The 19,202-nt window shown below is 42.2% G+C and overlaps 1 protein-coding gene across 7 annotated transcripts in view; it reads left to right on the top strand.

Annotated features, from left to right (window-relative positions):
- Nucleotides 1-19,202, top strand: part of AKAP9 (A-kinase anchoring protein 9) — a 140,974-nt gene that overhangs the window by 114,084 nt on the left and 7,688 nt on the right. For all 7 annotated transcript variants that reach the window (XM_066627829.1, XM_066627835.1, XM_066627832.1 and 4 more), the window contains 12 exons: nt 767-1,858; nt 2,530-2,676; nt 3,977-4,447; nt 4,728-4,785; nt 7,523-7,644; nt 7,948-8,139; nt 9,691-9,879; nt 10,461-10,605; nt 11,468-11,672; nt 12,724-12,874; nt 13,209-13,877; nt 15,687-15,898. In XM_066627829.1, coding sequence (XP_066483926.1) covers nt 767-1,858; nt 2,530-2,676; nt 3,977-4,447; nt 4,728-4,785; nt 7,523-7,644; nt 7,948-8,139; nt 9,691-9,879; nt 10,461-10,605; nt 11,468-11,672; nt 12,724-12,874; nt 13,209-13,877; nt 15,687-15,898 — 3,653 coding nt within the window. The remainder of the gene's footprint in view (nt 1-766; nt 1,859-2,529; nt 2,677-3,976; nt 4,448-4,727; nt 4,786-7,522; nt 7,645-7,947; nt 8,140-9,690; nt 9,880-10,460; nt 10,606-11,467; nt 11,673-12,723; nt 12,875-13,208; nt 13,878-15,686; nt 15,899-19,202) is intronic.

Genomic DNA, 19,202 nt, shown 5'->3' on the forward strand with positions numbered 1-19,202 from the left:
CTCCGAATAAGCTCACCTCTGGTCGGTCATGCAGCAGCACCATCCGGTCATCTTCATGGTACTGAGATCCAGCCCCAACTGAGGCTGGCCTCAGCGCTGGCCCCACACACTCACCACCAGTGCTGGAGTGCCTTATGGCACTCTTTGTGACACCTAGAACTGGCAGTGAGTATAGAGTGCGTGGGGGTAGCCTGATAAGATTGGGCTGCCTGTCTTTAGAATGAACCTGAGAAGCTAAAATATACAAATAGGCCTGGCTCAGGTATGATGTTAAACCACTGTGAATGAGCTTAAGAGAGCTGCAGGCTTGTTCGTTTCATCCATCTCCCACCCCCACTTCTCCCAAACAAGAGACAAGCAGAGTGAAAGCTTCTGCTGTCACTTTTAAAGCTGGAGTTCTATGTTACTTACAAAGTTGTCGAACCACAACTTGTTAATTAACTGGAATTGGAACCAGCCAAGATATCAAATGATGGCTCAATATCCTGGTTTGTTCTAACTCTGGTTAGTATTTTCAAATATCCTCAGATTCAGAAAACCGTAGAAACAGAATCATTCCAATGAACAAATATTTTATGCAGCTTTTACCATCATTCTCTGTGAGTTTTTCCAATTTGTGAAGTGTATTGAGGTATGAAATACCCTACTTCTGGAAAACTGTGCATTGTTGGTATTGTGAGTAATTGATAGAACAAGTTATATCAATAAATACCAGAATTTGACTGGCTTTGTTTACAAATTAATGTATTTTTATTTTGTCTGTTAGGTGATTGAGGAAAAAAATGAGCACATAAGAGAACTAGAAGCACAAATAGAATACTTGAAGAGTGATCAAGAACGTCTTAAACAAAACAGTGAGCAGGAAATAGAACAGCTGAATGAAGTTATTGAAAAACTCCAGCAAGAGCTGGCAAATATTGAGCACAAGATTCCTCTGGAGTTTTCATTCACTCAAGAGGATGCAGATAATTTGAAACACCAGCTCGATGTAGTGCTGGCAGAAAAAGAAAGTTTGGTGAAGCAAATGGAGAATAATGATGTTGAGTTATCCCTTGCAAGAAATGAACTTGGGGAAACAAAATTAAAAGTGAACAAATTAATGGAAGAAGTAAATGCACTGAGGGAGGCACGCGACAGAATGGGACTAAAACATGATAATGTACAAGTGAGAGGTGGCGTAACAGAAATAGGAGCAAAGATGAATGAAAAAATGGAAGATTCAGAAGCTGTAAATCGGAATACAACTAAAATGTTAGAAAATGAAATCCCCCCTGGTTCCATGGATGAAAATGCCAAAGATTCTTTCACCAAAACAGATGCAAAATTACAGCGGCTCCAAAAATCTCTTGAGGAAAAGGATTCAGAACTAATCCAGTGTTACAGTGAAATCAAGAATTTAAAAGAGCAAACCCGGGCTGAGTCAGAAGGGCTTAAGCAGAGGATAATGAAACTCGAAGAGACACTTAAGCAAGCGCTTGCTGTGGCCCTTGTGAGCGAAGCTCAGCTGAATGTAGTTCTGGAGCAAAATAAGCTTTTCCCAGAAACACAGGCAGCATCAGGAGATGCCGGGGAAGTTATAAAAAATATTCCAACTGAGGAAGTAAATAGCACAGTGGAAGAAGATGCAAAGTCTAGATTATCAGTGTTCTTTGAGAAATTGCAAAAGATAGAAAGCCAGCTGGCCATTGCACACAGTAACCTCCAGCTGGAAAAATCAAAAGTGGACATTGCGCAGAAGGAAGCAAAGGAAAAGGAAGAGAGACTTATTGAACTACAGCAGCTGTTACAAGAAGTAGAAGAAAAGCACAAAATGAAGGAAACTAAGCGTTCTGAGCAAGAAAAAGTGCAAATGTCTCAGGTATGTGTAGCTGGAAAACATAGACCTGGTATAGGTGTGGGCTGTTTTTAATCAACTATAAATGAAGTAGACTTTGCACCTTGATGTTGGAACATGCAAGGCACAGGAAATGAGTAAAACTGGGACCAAAATGTAAATGATCTGCAGTAGTTTTTGTCAAACTCTCTGTGCAATGAGGAACAGAATGTCAGTTACAAGGAAGGTTGTTTGGTTCCAAACAGTCATGTTTTCAATCTCCCACTAGGATGGCTAAAGTTTCCTTCTGTACCATAACCTCTGTGCACCCCCTTCTTGCCCAGAAATTCCCCTGTTTTTCCCCCTCCCTCACCCCTGTTCCTCCAAATGCTCGCCCTCACCACCACCATAGCTTTTTGCTGTTGTGTGACATCTAGCAGGATCCAGGCACTTCCACCTGTATCCTCTTGGCTCCACTGGCAGAGTATGTATTCTACCAGTGGAGCACTTGATCTGTATTGGACTATAAGGCTCAATCCTATCCACACTTACCTGAGAGCAGGTCCCATTTAATATAGTGGGACTTAATTCTAAGTGAATATGCATAGGAGTGCACTGTTAAAATATTTTTTTTTATGTGGGGCAGAATGCCATGGTCACAATGCATAAGAACAGCAGCATACATACATGCACAAATCTTTGATGTTGACATATAGATGGGCACAGAATTGCATGAAAACCAAGAAAGAAAGATACTGACTGCTGATTCTGAACTGGAGAGGCTGAGAGCTGAGTCTGCTGCTGCCAAGGAAGAGCTTAACAGTCACAGAGAAAAGGCAGAGAAATTTAAAGAGCAGTTGATGGTAAGAACTAATTATCTGTATCTGTTTCATTTTTCTTAAATTGGGCTTAGTGAAAAATCTCAATACTTGGTGTGTAGTTGAGGGGTGAGAGCCTTATACATGGCAACATCCAGGTTGTGGAAGTTGATGACCCTGGAGATCTGCTTTGCCCCTCTCTGCATATTTTTTCCTGAAGGGTTTTTCAGCCCAATCTTATTGGAGGTTTATGCTGGTAGAACACTTATTGCGCCAGTGTAGCTTCCTTTACGACCAACACAAACAGGTCTAGACCAGTGCATGTGTGCTGGCCAGCTCTACAAGCAGTAAGCAGCCAACGGACACTGGACTCCTGTTGGAGAAGGTGAGCCAGTGCAGGAAGTTGGAGGGAGACAGGGAGAGGGTGAATGGGGTGGGGAGAATGACGGACCAGACCCAAGAGGGAGACATGTTCGGCGGTGGCACACGTCAAATCCTGACTCCCTACCTGGGCCTGATCCATCTTCATGAAGCAACATGGACTTGCTTGGATTGAGCTGGCACAGGTCCAAGTTGCCCCATAGCAGCTGCTGTTCCCTTACCCCAAGGAGAGTTCCAGCAGCTGAAAATCTACCATGGAGTGCAGCTGAAGCCATGCAAACTGCACGGGAGATTTAGATAGGATTGAGCTGTTTGTTTAAGGCGCTTTTAATTTTGTTTGATGCCTCTGGTTTTTGCTGTTACTACCTTTTTTTAAACATCCTCTGCTTTATTGTTTTTGAATGTTGGTTTTTTGTTTGTTGTTGCTGTTGTAAACCACTCTGTAAATCAGGAAAAGCAAGATCTTGCAAAACGTAGCTGGGTTGTGTCCTGTCCTCATTTTATTTTTTAAAACAATTGGTTCTGGTCATTCAGAGGTTATGGACATTTGCAATCACTTATTGTGTGATTTGACCTTTGATTGAGAGCTTTGGCTTGCAGTATGCAGGCTTTTTTGCTGAAAAGGAGAAACATGCATTTATGCAGTTCAATCCTCATTTGGAGATAGCCCCAGAGGGTTTTTGACTTGAAGTTCTGGTCACTCTCCACTCCTCCCCACTGTTGTTTGACAAGGAAAAAAAAGTTCCCAGTGGGCAAATAGCAGCTGTGGGTGTTCTTGTTTTAGGTTGGGAGCATGGTTTGTTCAAAGCCCTGCCGCATTGTCCTGATCCATGAAGTCTTCTGATTAATGGTATTTAATAAGGCTCTGGACACTGAAAATGTATTTTCTGTTGCTGTTTTGAAAAAGGTTTTGGAAGTATCTGCAATTCATATTTACAGTTAAACATGAATTTCATATTTACAGGGAAAAGAAACACTTGTACTTCATCTTCAAGAGGAACTAAGGCAAACCAAGGATAAGCTAGCTCAGGCAGAAGAGAAGCTTGCAGATTATGGGAGAAAGGAAAACAAAATGGAGGGAGAATGTACAAAAGAAGGACCTACCATCAGCAGGATGAATGCATCATGTCAGACTGACAAAGCGCTGCATATCAATAGAGGCAACCAATCTTCCCAACCTCTTGTCAAAAATGAAGAAATCCAAATTGATTTACAGAATGGGTGTTCTTCAGAGGAAGTGGCAGAAATCATAAGAGAATTTAGTGAAAAAATTGACCAAATGCAAGAACTACATGCTGCTGAAATAATGGATATGGAGACGCGACACATTTCGGAATCGGAAGCATTGAAGACAGAGAAGATTCGTGCAGTGCAGGAATTAACTGAAGAATGTAATACTTTGAAGGATATCATAGAAGCCCTAAGAGATAGAGAGGTGTGCACTGCGTCTAATCTAACCATATTACTATAATGTGCTGTGCGTGAGGTTACTTTTGAAAATGGTTTGGAAGCTTCACTTAGTCTAGAATGCAGCTACTAGATTACTAATAGGGGCAAGTGAATAGGAGCATGTAATACGCATTCTGCTCCAAATATGAATCCTCAGTTTATTGCATTTATGGCTATAAGAAGATAATTCTCTTATTTCTGAGAGTTTTCATCCAAACCTTATTTTGCAGTTTATAAACTTTAAATGTTATCTTTTCAAATTTTAGGCGATCCCTTGTGTAGAACAAACTGCATCTTCTAATGCCAGAGATGGATGTTCTAGTGGTAAGAGAATATTCCCTTTTCTTACTTTTCACTAAAAGGAATTCCTTTAATTTTTAACAACTCATTAGTATTGTATGTTGTCCCATAACTTAACGACACCAACCAGCCCAATGTTAAACACACATGCTTAAACGTTCCATGGACTAAAGTGACATGTGTAAGTGTGCTAGTTTATGATACTCTTACTGGGTATAAAAGAATAACATAAAGTATCAATCTTATCAAAATACCTCCATATTAATAGCACTGAATTATTTATTAAAATAAGAATATAAGAACTACCCTGCTAGATCAGAAGTAAGGTTTATCTATGTCTGTGTCCTCTGTATAACAGTGACCAGTGATAAAGGTATGCTGATACTGACCATGGAGGGCTCTACTTAACTGTCATAGGTTTTGGCAAGACCTGTCCTTTTTGGATTCATAACCCATTCACAGACGGCTAAATTAATGGTCATTACCAGGTCCTATGTCAGTGAATTTGTATGTTAACCATGCACTGTTTGAAAAAGTACATTTTTCTGTCCGTTCTGAATCCACTGCTGATGAGTTTCACTGGGTGACCTGTTCTGATACGAGAGATGAGAAGAAAAATTATACCATACTGTACATAGTTTCATAAACCTGTATCATATATCCTTTTGGTCTGTACATAAGAACAGCCCCACTGGATCAGACCATAGGTCCATCTAGTCCAGCTTCCTGTATCTCACAGCAGCCCTACCAAATGCCCCAGGCAGCACACCTGATAACAAGAGACCTGCATCCTGGTGCACTCCCTTGCATCTGACATAACCCATTTCTAAAATCAGGAGGTTGCACATACACATCATGGATTGTAACCCGTAATGAACTTTTCCTCCAGAAACTTGTCCAATTCCCTTTTAAAGGCATCCAGGCCAGATGCCATCACCACATCCTGTGGCAAGGGTTTGGTGTCATCTGCAAACTTAGCCACTTCACTGCTCAACCCTGTCTCCAGCTCATTTATGAAGAGGTTGAAAAGCACCGGTCCCAGGACAGATCCTTGGGGCACACCGCTTTTCACCTCTCTCCATTGTGAAAATTGCCCATTGACACTCACTCTCTGTTTCCTGGTCTTCAACCAGGTCTCAGTTCAGGAGAGGACCTGCCCTCTAATTCCCTGACTGTGGAGTTTTTTCAGTAGCCTTTGGTGAGGGACCGTGTCAAACGCCTTCTGAAAGTCCAGATATATAATGTCCACGGGTTCTCCCGCATCCACAAGCCTGTTGACCTTTTCAAAGAATTCTAAAAGGTTCATGAGGCAAGACTTACCCTTACAGAAGCCATGCTGATTCTCCCTCAGCAAGGCCTGATCGTCTGTGTGTTTTGAGATTCTATCTTTGATGAGGCATTCCACCATCTTACCCAGTATAGATGTGGACAGGTCGATGAAAGTGTCCACCCAATGTGCGGCGGCAGTGAAGAAGGCCAATGCTATGCTTGGGATCATTAGGAAGGGTATTGAGAACAAAACGGCTAGTATTATAATGCCGTTGTACAAATCTATGGTAAGGCCACACCTGGAGTATTGTGTCCAGTTCTGGTCGCCGTATCTCAAAAAAGACATAGCGGAAATGGAAAAGGTGCAAAAGAGAGCGACTAAGTTGATTACGGGGCTGGGGCACCTTCCTTATGAGGAAAGGCTACGGTGTTTGGGCCTCTTCAGCCTAGAAAAGAGACGCCTGAGGGGGGACATGATTGAGACATACAAAATTATGCAGGGGATGGACAGAGTGGATAGGGAGATGCTCTTTACACTCTCACATAATACCAGAACCAGGGGACATCCACTAAAATTGAGTGTTGGGCGGGTTAGGACAGACAAAAGAAAATATTTCTTTACTCAGCGTGTGGTCGGTCTGTGGAACTCCTTGCCACAGGATGTGGTGCTGGCGTCTAGCCTAGACGCCTTTAAAAGGGGATTGGACAAGTTTCTGGAGGAAAAATCCATTATGGGGTACAAGCCATGATGTGTATGCGCAACCTCCTGATTTTAGAAATGGGTTATGTCAGAATGCCAGATGCAAGGGAGGGCACCAGGATGAGGTCTCTTGTTATCTGGTGTGCTCCCTGGGGCATTTGGTGGGCCGCTGTGAGATACAGGAAGCTGGACTAGATGGGCCTATGGCCTGATCCAGTGGGGCTGTTCTTATGTTAGACTGACCGGCCTATAGTTTCTCCTTTTTCCCTTTTTAAAGATTGGCGTGACATTTGCTATCCTCCAATCCTCTTGCATCATGGCCATTTTGAGGGACAAGTTGCATATTTTAGTCAAGAGATCAGCAGCTTCATTCTTCAATTCCTTAATAACTCTAGGGTGGATGCCATCTGGGCCCGGTGACTTATTGATCCTTAATTTATCAATGAGGTCTGAAACATCTTCTCTTTTAACCTCTATCTGACTTAATTCCTTGTCAGGAGGGGCTGTTCGGGCAGCGGTATCTGCCCGAGGTCATTATGTGTATTCCAGTCTATGGAATTTAGCACAATGTGTTTTTTGTTAATCGCGCTGAGTCACGGAACGGAGCTAACGCAGATAAATAGGCTCCACCTGTAGATCTAAAAGTTCTATTTTAAATATTTCCTATACTTGAATTGGTTGTGGTTTTTTAGGCTTCTAAAGTACTGCACAAAGTAATTGGCAATCAAATGAATTGATTGTTATCCTCAAACTGCACAATACATTAACTTGACTGCCTTGCATTAATTTTAGACTCTAGTTCAGACTGGAGCCAAGGAGCCTATCTTGTACCAAGTCAAGGATCTGATAATGTATTGGAAGGAATAGGAGACGAAGGTGAAACTGCAACAGATTTTCTTCCCAAGAAAATAAAGGTAAAGCAGGGCTGCTAGGTCCCAGACTATAAAAAAAAGCTACTCTTGAAGACCCTTGAAATATCTCTTGTTGATATAAGATGTTTGGTGGATGGGTATTTGTCTAGCTTGTGTATGCTTTATGTTTAGACATCAGTAGTGATAATTGTTTTATAAGTCAAAGTTTCTCCTTTATTATAGGTAAGACTTTTCTCTTTGCATTATTGGTTTGTGCAAGAATATTGTTGTAGGATCTTCTTTAACATATAGTAAGTGGTTGATGACATGATTTTTATCACCACTTTTTGCACTCTTTTTAAACAGGGATTGTTAAGTGCTATTCATCAAGAAGGTGTGCAGGTGCTTTCCCTCACAGAGTTTCCTTACAGTGAAAATGATACAGTTCCTCTTAAACAAGGGCCAGAATTGTGGCTTGAAGAACGTAAAACTTTCCTGAGCACGGTTTCATCTTTGAAAGACTTAATTGCCAAAATGCAAATTCGACGGGAAGCTGAGGTGATTATAATTTCATGGTTTCTCAGATTTTACAGTGTCTGCCTAGCATTCATGCACATTTTTTCTTCACATAATGTGGTTTTCCATATTGAAAATCCATGAAGACCTACACATTTAAAAACCTTGTTGATTCTTATTATGGATTTCAGCATTCCCAGTTTGCTTCTCCTCTATGCAGCTGGTTCCCAAAGTTGGCCATAGTGAGCTAAGAAAGTACTACTTGGACTCTTTCCAAATGTGTAACTAAGGGAACAGGCATGCAAGTCATAGGCTTCAACCTGGAGATCTACTTGAGAATAAACAGGAATTTATGAACACCCAACAAAACCTTTTACTTTTCTGCATTTAACATTGAACTGTCACATCACAAATTGGTTTTTTAAAACTCATGTTTCGAAAGAAGCTTTGAAGGGTTTGAAAGCAAGTGCCATTCAGAAAAAATACTGCTCAAACTGCTCAGCTGTATAAAGGTAATCAATTTTTTCTGGAGATTGCGGCCATGTACTTTGTTCCAGTTCATATATAACCCTAAACCAGCAGTCTCCAAATCATGACCACAATGCAACAAAAAAGCTGTCCCCATTTTGAGCAGCGCTTACCATTTTACCACGCTACTGTTAATCTGTTCAACCGATCTGTACAGAGCTATGGTCTGGGCAGTCGTGTCTGTTTCCCATCACCACAGCAGGCTTTGCACTTGGGTTTCTTGGCAGACATGACCACCTATAGTGTCAGTCTGTACTGATTGGCTGGACAGATTAGCAGCATGGCAGAATGGTAAGCACTGCTGACAATGGGGAGGGTGTGTTGTGCTGGACCTGACTCGCGGACCATAGTTTGGCAAACACTGGCCTCAAACATAGCTTAGGGCTTCATGAAGAAATTCCTGTTCCTGAATGAGAAGGAGAGTGAAAACTTCTCCTTTGAAAGAAAACTGCAAGGCACCATTATAAATGAACTTAGAGAATTGTAGCTTGTTAACTAACACTGTTAGGACAAGCCAGGATATCAAACCATGATTTCAGTTTCAGATCCATAAGTTGAAGATAGCAGTAATAGTAACATAAGTTTTATGGAGGAGAAATTGAGTTTTTAAACTTTCTCTTTTTCAGATACTTCCAAGTAGAGAATTAACTTCAATTCCCTCCATTTTAAATAGCATTACACTTTACCCTAATATCAGCCTTATGGCTTGGTATAAATACTTTCACATGCTGTTTCATATATTACAGTGAATCTATATAATAGACATTCTGGCAATAATATTTCCACATTATGGAAAGGCATGTATCACATTAGTTATATAATTGTAAAATGTAATAATTGATCAATAAAACTTTAATCAGTTTAACATTGCCCTTCACCCAACAAGTAATTGTTGGAGTTGCACATGTTGTCCACACAGGTGCACCAGCTTCTTCTTTCTCCTTCCCTTTGTCACTTTGGGTGAAGAACACAAATCTGTTTCAACAGTATGCATAAAATAAGAGTAACTAAAGCAAACCTTGTATCTCCTGACATCACTACTTAACTGAATTTATGCCATTGTAGTTATATGCAGAATCTGAATCTTCTGAAGGTGCCTTAGACTGGCGAACCGAACTTCTCTATGCTGTTCAGCAAGTCTTCCAGCGAGAAAAGGATGTTCTTCTAGCCGCATTTCAGACAGAATTGGCTGAAGCAGGAGCCAGGGATCTCATGGTACTCACTGATCAACTGGAAAAGAGACTTCAAGAACAGGTATTCCTGGAGATGACATACATTGTTCAAGTCTTTATTTGAAATGTAAATTGGGAAGTGGCCCCTTGGATATAATAATATATCTGTATGGTGTTATGCAGTGTATTGTTGAAACACATTTTAACAGTAATTAAGGGTCTGCCACTGAATACCACAAAGAATGAAAATTCATGGATATAATGCTAACTATTTATTATTAATATTAAACATTTTTTGTTTGATGTGCTCTTCATTGGTATAGGTAGGCAACTTATAATTTTTGTTTAATTGAGGATTTATATCCTGCCTTTCTCCCACATTCAAGCACTCAAGGTGGCTTACAACATAAAACCAATACTAATTACATTAAAATAATATTAAAAACATAAAGCATAGAAATGATTAAGACATTAGAACAGAACAAACCCTAGATCTTACACACACATATATCCATTATACAGCCATTTCTATAAATTTTTCCAAGAAAATAAGTGGCCTAATATATTTTCTTTTTTATGAATACTGACAACAAGTTCTACGTAATATCCATTGCTTATTGAATTGGTATTATTCTCTTTTTTATTTATAATTATTAATAACAGGGCACATATCAGAGAACCGCCATGGATTACATTCAGCATGCAGACAGAAGAAGTTTGGTATTGGAAACCAAATTATTGCGTGCTGAACTGAATAACAAAAGAACTGTTCCAAAGAGAGAACTAGAAATGGAGCTAAAATGTCAAGGTAATTTTTGGCTATGATTTTGCTGTCTGAGCTTGTGTATATATAAATTTGTATAAGTATATGCTTATAGATGTGTGACTCTTTCTATGTTCCCTTACTGTGGCTTCCTTTCGATGGTCCAAGTTATTAAAATAGCTTTATCATGAATAAGCTTGTGTACTTTCAGCATATAGAAATCAAGAGCACCATAGGTTACAACTCAACAGCAGATCACATATTTTACATTCACCAGCCCTGTGTTCATTTCCTGATATTCTTGATTAAAGATCTTAGATGGAAAGGCCAGGAAAGATCTTTGTCTGAGACCGTGGTGGACTATTGCCAGGAGATCATGAACAGATGATATAGAACTAGATATGCAAATTTATTTTAAGGCAGTTCTTGTAGCATTGATAGGACCTAGCAGCTCAGTCAGAAAGAATGCAGTGCTAAAACTGTCAAAGCCATGGGTATTGGTCTCACGTGAAAAGCATTCTGGGTGTTCCCGCTCAGGAGAAAGTTATAGTGCAGTAGTAGGGCACATAATTAAGATGTACATAATTCCAGATCCAATTCTGACATATCCAGTAGAAGAACTGCAGGTGGCTGGACTGTAAAAGACTTTGATCTGAGAGTTTGGAGAATATTATCCATAGTAGTTGACATTCCTGGCCTCAGTGGATCACTGATCATTGCAAGCCAATACCTATAATGAGATTAAATAACCTCCCATGAAGAAACCCCATCAGCACTGAGGTCTGGGATGTGGCCCTTCTTCCTTCAGTCTGTTGCATGCTGGCCTTACTCTGACCCTTCTCCACAGTGCTTTGTTTCATCATGATGAATTAGTATTTGTGATCAATTCCTTATTGTCTTACTACAGACTCTTTAGAGTTGCGGGACTACAACATGGAGATGCCAATGGAACTTAGTAATACGAAGGACAAAGTAGCTGAGCTACAGGAGCAGCTGCGTTCTGAGAAGATGATGGTTGCAGAACTGAAGAATGAACTTGGGCAAATTAAACTAGAACTGGAAACAACACTTAAAGCCCAGCACAAGCACTTAAGAGATCTGGAAGCCACCAGGTGAGATTTTCAATCTCAGCAGATATTCATGTGAATTTCAGTTATACTGTGAGAGCATTGTGCCTTGTAATAATGGTGGTCACGTCACCTTTTGTAAACTAACTTATCAGTGACATGAAAACTTGAAACACAGTGAATTGCTGTAAATAGCCGTTTTGATATATGGTTTCTACTATTTAAGCATTTAGAATCTCCTGAAGAACAAGAATTAAAACCAATAAAATGCATGTTGATTTTTCTGATCATGGTGAATGTAAACTTCATTGTATGGAGCTTACTCCCAGAGAGATATACCTAAGATTTCAACCTTATTCATAATTATCTTTAGAATAGGTAGCTTTCTTCTACATTTGAAAAAAATAAATAGGGATTTTTTTAATGAGCAAAGCAAAGTAAATTTTTTAAAAAGCAAAGTAGAAAGCAAATCACCATTTCTTGAGCAAGACTAGAGATATCTTGTTATAACTGAAGTAATCTGACAAGATAATTTAAAACTGCAATCCTGGATGCACTTACCTGGGAGTAAGCCCCACTGAGCATAGTGGAACTTACTTCTGAGTACACATGCATAGGATTGCTCTATTAATTTGGTTTGCCTATTTGCCTGTCCTTAGCTTACACGAGAGAAACTACCTGGGCTTCAGTCACACTTTAAGAACCCAATCCTATGCCAGTCTGCTCAGAAGTAAGTCTCATTATAGTCAGTGGGGCCTACTTCCAGGTAAGTGGGGATAGGATTGCAGTCTGTTAGCAAGTTTGTATTTCCAAACACGCATTTACTGAAGTAGTGTGGAAGGGAATAAAGGAGAGCCTTGTAAAGGGAGAATTAGCTAGTGGAAAAAGGATTTAGTACCACCTCCCATCCACTAATTCTCTCATACAGATGTTCACCTCTGCACATTATTGTTAGGAGGACAACGCTTCTTGAGATCTCCATTTGTGTCTTCTAACTTGAAGTCCTGCCCTCATTATGCACAAAAATGAAAAAAAAATTATTCTGTTTAGTTTTCAAACAAATTTCTAAAGAGAATCTTGTATTATACCTTGTCAGAAATGAACTTAAAGGAAAAGCAACTGAACTAGATATGCTAACAGATACACTGGTGAGCGAACAGAAGAAATCAAGAGAGCTTCAGTGGGTGTTAGAGAAAGAGAAGACTAAAATGGATCGCAGTGAGGAAAGAAGAAAGGAAGAGCTTGAGGTAACTGATCTTGGCGATTAAGATACTCTGATCATGAACAAAGTAATAATAAAGAACAGTCATTCCCAAAGCCCTACTTGAGCTTTGGGACTGCAGTATATCTTGGCAGGGGCAGATTCTGGGGCGGGGGTGTGTCCCAATGGTGCCGCAGTGATTACAGGGCCATGGGGACCTAGGGGCTTATGCCCTTACCTGGCTTCAGGAAGGGTTTGGGAGATCATCATAAGTTTCTGCTAAAGTATTGAAGAGCAGGTTCATTCAAAATGACAGCTTCTTGTTTCCAATCATATTTTCAAATTTATGCAACCAATCTTTTTTTATTTTCTCTTTTTAGGACTTGAAATGTTCTCTTGAGAATGAAAAACAAAAAAATATAGAATTGAAAAATCTTTTGGAGCTTGAGAGGCAGTTGTCCAATGATTTGCAGAAGCAAACTGAGTCCCAGGAAACCCTGAATGCAAGCCAGTTGTCTCAAGAGCGCAGCTGTAACTCTGAGCTCCAGGTACTTCTTGAATCAGAGAGGTTCAGAATTCTTGAATTAAGTAGTGCTTTAGAAAGGGAAAAAGAGTTGTGTGCCCAGCTCCAGATGGCTGAACAGAAAACACAGGATGGAACCCTTAAACCGACTGAAGAATTACTCCAGGAGCGGCAAAAACAATTGGATGAAAAGCATGCCCGCATAGTGGCATTACTTAGTGAGATGGAGAGATATAAATTGGAATCTGTGCAATTGAAACAACAGGTGGAAAAGGAGAGACAGATTCAAAGGAAGACTTTACAGATTGAACAAGATGCAAATATCTTGGCCCAAAAGAAGGTGCATGAGCTTGAGTCCAAAGTAGAAGATCTCCAGTGGCAGCTTGGAGAAAAGAGACAGCAGGTTCACCAACTGCAGTGTGAAGAAGAGAAATTGCAAGAAAAGGTTCAAGAACTACAGCAAAAAGAGCAGCAGAAAGAGTCAGAAGTAAAAGTGGACAAAGCATCGTGTCAGAATCTAAACGAGGTAAGGCTGCAGTCAGTGGCTTATGCATTTTAATGGCAACTCTTATTAATAAAGTTTGTTTCGTTATACTTATATTCTTTTCTTCCAGAGACCTTTCAGCACTGGTTTAGCCTCACATTTCAGTAAGATAGGCTGAGAAATTGTCTTCCCAAATGCTGAAACCTTTTTTGGGGATACTCCTTGGCTACTGCTAGTTTTTAGAACTCTCGTTGCTGGCAGTTCACTGACATTTTTAGCCCATCCTTTTTCTAAGGAGTTCAGGATTGCATACAGGGTTCTCCGCCTCTGTTTTATCCCCACAGCAATCCTTTGAGGTAGGTTAGGGTCACCCAGTAAGCTTCATGGCTGAGTAGAGATTTGAACTGGGTCTCATTGGTCCAAGATGGACACTGTAGTCACTGGCTCTCAAATGTGCAGTTGATACCAACACTGTGGCAACATTCCATATGTACAGATTTGTTTGGTTTGATCTCTCACCTGTTGCAAAAGGTGAATGCAGTGATTATATGGATCAAAGGTAAATAAGTTATACTATTAATAAAATTGTATTCAAAATTACAAGTCATCACCAGCATTTTCATCATTAGGAAAGATTTACCAGAAATATCCCCCAGACTTTCTGCTTGCAAGGAAGATGGAGTTTGGAGAGTAAATTAAAAGAATTAATTAGGTACATTAGGCGAGAATGGGTTCCCTAGTCTGCTTATATAGGACCTAAATGTGTGCTGTTTAATTTATTCTAAAGTAGTCAAGGATATAATGAATTCCAAATACAGGTGGGGCCTGTATATCACAGATTCTGTATCTGCAGATCTGGCTCAGCGTGGATCCCCTGGACCTACACTGAGCCAGACTTGGCCCAACCCAAGTCTTCCAGAAGCAACCAGAGCACAGACTCTTTTTGCTCTTGTAAGACATTCTGTCATCCAGGGAAGCCCTCCAGGGGCTTTCCAGGCCTCAGAATGCCTAATAAAGGCAAAAAAGTCACTTCCTGTTTCCCTCCATTGCTTTTTTTTTTTTTTGCTCAAACGGCTTATTCTGAAACTCTGTGGGCAGAGCTCTGTGTACCGCCTCTGTGGGCTTCAGAATGCTCACTGAAGGTGACTGGAGCACAGCTTAATAGGGTCGAAACCACAGATTTCATTATCTGCGGTTTTCTGTATCTGTGGAGGTCCAAGAACAGATCCCCTGCTGAAACTGAGGCCCCACCTATATTCTATGTGACTGATTTTCCCATGTGTAAATTTTCTTCACATACCCACCATAAATCAGTTGCTTGTTTTTGAAAAATGCAGCTGTACAGTTCAATGGTTGCTGTTGAATCTCATTTATAGATTAGGATCTGTACTGCAGTTGTTCCCAAACTATAGGTCGGGACCCACCAGTGGGTCGCGACCCAATTTTTGGTGGATTGCAGAACCGACAAGCTGATAGATGGCAAGGAATATATATTGAGCCCTATGGAAACTGAAACAGAACAGCATATGCACATTTGCTTGTGAATAGGCAAATGTGCCCTGGTCCATTTCAAAGGGCAGGCTGAGGGGAATGCAATCCCACCAAAATGGTCCTGATCCTATGAATGTGGAGCTCACCAAACACACCAGAAGGTTTTCCTCCCATAGTAAAACAGAGGCTTGAACAGCTGATACATAGAAATTTTTTTCAGTCTTGTAAAGCTGGATGGGTCCCAATAGAGTGGGTCCCACTGATCTATAGTGTTGTTTTTCTGTCAATCCTTTTGTTTTAATTCAGAATAAAGTTTTTAATGAGTATAAGAAGCTTTCCCCCCCTTTACTTTCTGTACAGACTTCTTGGGATACATCTAATGAGAGAACAAGGAAGTGGGTTTTCCAGCAGAAAATAGGAGCCGCTGAAACAAAAGAGTTATCCTATTCTGCTCTGATTGGCATGAGAGGAGGAGATGCTACTGGAGAATGTCAGGATCTGCAGGCAGTCAGACAAAGGCTGAGGAATGTGTCTTCCACACTGAAACAGCTGGCGAACAAAGCTGCTCATAGGTTGGAATAACTTTTTTCTGGTATTACTGATATATACATTTCAGCAAAGGTATTCTCAGAAGTTTCAGAAACTAACTGTCCACTCCTCCATAACTCCCCAGGTGGCAAAGTTGCCTCATCAACAGGATGCACACTATATCTCACGGGGAAGTTTCAGACCCTAGAGGTCTCCTCACAGTAAGGGAACATTTGTTTCCTTACCTGGTGGTTATCCCTCACCACCTGAATCGACTTATGCCAGCTGTTTAGCTGGTGCTAGTGCAAATGGACCTGGGCACGGGGGAGGGGGGTTATCATTGTTGCCTAAACCTCCCCTTCTCCACTCTATTCTCTGCCCTATTCCTCCCCCTCCCTGGCTCCCATGCTGAATTACCAGTGATGATGCACGGATATGGGTGTTTGTGGCAGTGGCCAGGCTGCTTGGGATGGTGTGTTGCACTTTGCAACAGCCATAAAGGACCTTATATAGCTGGAACACTAGCTCCAACAGCATAAGGCCCTGTTAGGATTGGGTCATAATGCTGCAGTCCTAAACACACTTCCTAAGGAGTCCCACCAGATGAAACTTCCTATTGAGCAAATGTGAATCAGATTGCATTGTAAGATTCTTCATTATCTGATGGAAGAAAAGCTTATTTTGTTGGGACTGGAGCTTTATATGAACCCAACAAGACACGAAACAAGAACTCATGTAATTTTTCATCTTTAGTGTGCCAGTTGTGTTACAAATACTCAAGAGTATAAATTTGTTGTGATTAGTTCTGCACCAACCCCCTCATGCTGGGAAGAGAAAACAAGGCAGTAGAGGTGGGTCACATAGTCAACACTGGCGGATGCTGGAATGAGATGAGAAGGAAATGGAAGAGGAATTGGCTGCAGTAGTAACAGTGGCCCCAAATACTTGGGGAGGAGGAAACAGCAGTCTCTACGCAGCATCATTATTAAGAAGAAAGTGGAGAATCTTGCATGTGGTCTTGTGCTCTAGAGTGTGTCTCATAAGCAGTGTGCATTATGAATGGTTCTTTGTCTACCTTCTAAGCTCGGGAGGGAGATGGAGGATTGGGGACCACCCATGCTCGTCTCCAAAGTTCTGCGTGACATTATTATTATTATTATTATTATTATTATTATTATTATTATTATTATTAATAACAGTATTTACCGTATTTTTCACTCTATAAGACGCACTTTTTCCCCCCAAAAAAGTGGGGGGAAAAGTGTGTGCGTCTTATGGAGCGAATACTGCAAAAAAAAAAAAAAACAAACTCCGCCCCTGGCCCCGCCCCCTGCCCGCTCTGCTCGGCTCCGCTTCCCAGGAAAGCGTGGGTGGGGTGGCAGTCTTGCTGAGCAAGCCCGTGTGTCTACTCAGAAGTAAGTCTCAGAGTAACTGGGACTCACTCCCAGGAAAGGGGGGGGATGGCAGGCTCGCTGAGAAAGCCCACGTGTCTACTCAGAAGTAAGTCTCAGAGTCACTGGGGCTCACTCCCAGGAAAGCGGGGGTGGGGTGGCAGTCTTGCTGAGCAAGCCCCTAGAGCAGGGGTGCTCATTATGTCGACCCTCGAGCTACCAGTCCATCTCCAGGCGAAATGAGTCAATCGCGGGCTTCTCTCCTGTCCACGCATCCCTAGGAGTAAGCCCCTGGCAGGCTTGTGAGCCCAGGGAGCGAGCCTAGGGAGTGAGTCCAGGGAGCCCAGGGACTGAGACGGGCTCCTCCCTGGGAGAGGAGGCGCTGGCAGGCTTTTCTCCTGTCCACTCATCCCTGGGAGTGAGCCCCATTGGCTCTACTGGGGCTGACTTACCTTTCCCCTGCTTTTGCACTGGTATGTATGGAGATCTGCGCCCCCCCCCACTTCCATCTGTTGGTTCTGTGTGCAAGGGGTTTTGCAATGGCCTTGCTGTGACGCCTATACAGAGATCTTACCTGCCCCGCACTTTTCCCCTGCTTTTGCACTGCTATGTATGGAGATCTGCGCCCCCCCCCCACTTCCATCTGTTGGTTCTGTGTGCAAGGGGTTTTGCAATGGCCTTGCTGTGACGCCTATACAGAGATCTTACCTGCCCCGCACTTTTCCCCTGCTTTTGCACTGCTATGTATGGAGATCTGCGCCCCCCCCCCACTTCCATCTGTTGGTTCTGTGTGCAAGGGGTTTTGCAATGGCCTTGCTGTGACGCCTATACAGAGATCTTACCTGCCCCGCACTTTTCCCCTGCTTTTGCACTGCTATGTATGGAGATCTGCGCCCCCCCCCACTTCCATCTGTTGGTTCTGTGTGCAAGGGGTTTTGCAATGGCCTTGCTGTGACGCCTATACAGAGATCTTACCTGCCCCACACTTTTCCCCTGCTTTTGCACTGGTATGTATGGAGATCTGCGCCCCCCCCCACTTCCATCTGTTGGTTCTGTGTGCAAGGGGTTTTGCAATGGCCTTGCTGTGATGCCTATACAGAGATCTTACCTGCCCCACACTTTTCCCCTGCTTTTGCACTGCTATGTATAGAGATCTGCGCCCCTCCCCACTTCCATCTGTTGGTTCTGTGTGCAAGGGGTTTTGCAATGGTCTTGCTGTGATGCCTATACAGAGATCTTACCTGCCCCACACTTTTCCCCTGCTTTTGCACTGCTATGTATGGAGATCTGCGCCCCCCCCACTTCCATTTGTTGGTTCTCTGTGCAAGGGGTTTTGCAATGGTCTTGCTGTGATGCCTATACAGAGATCTTACCTGCCCCACACTTTTCCCCTGCTTTTGCACTGCTATGTATAGAGATCTGCGCCCCCCCCCCACTTCCATCTGTTGGTTCTGTGTGCAAGGGGTTTTGCAATGGTCTTGCTGTGATGCTTATACAGAGATCTTACCTCCCCCACACTTTTCCCCTGCTTTTGCACTGCTATATATGGAGATCTGCACCCCCCCCCCCACTTCCATCTGTTGGTTCTGTGTGCAAGGGGTTTTGCATTGGTCTTGCTGTGATGCCTATACAAAGATCTTACCTCCCCCACACCTTTCCCCTGTTTTTGCACTGGTCTGTATAGAGATCTGCTCCCCCCCCCCTTGTATTGGAATCCAGGAAGATCTGGTGAGGAGGTAGATGTGGTGTCAGCAGTGGCCCCTTTAAGGGTAAGGCCTGGGCATCCTGGGCACAGCTGCAGCCACTGGAAGGCAATAGGGCCCTCAGGGATATAAGGAGTACCAGAGGCAGAAAGGGTTTGTGGTTTTTGAAGGAGTGCAGGGTGGGGTGGGGTGGGGTGGGGAGGAAGGAAGGAAGGAAGGAAGGAAGGAAGGAAGGGGGGGGAGAGAGAGAGAGA

This window comes from Tiliqua scincoides, chromosome 5 (genome assembly GCF_035046505.1).
Source record: "Tiliqua scincoides isolate rTilSci1 chromosome 5, rTilSci1.hap2, whole genome shotgun sequence".
NCBI classification, from domain to species: Eukaryota; Metazoa; Chordata; class Lepidosauria; order Squamata; family Scincidae; genus Tiliqua; species Tiliqua scincoides.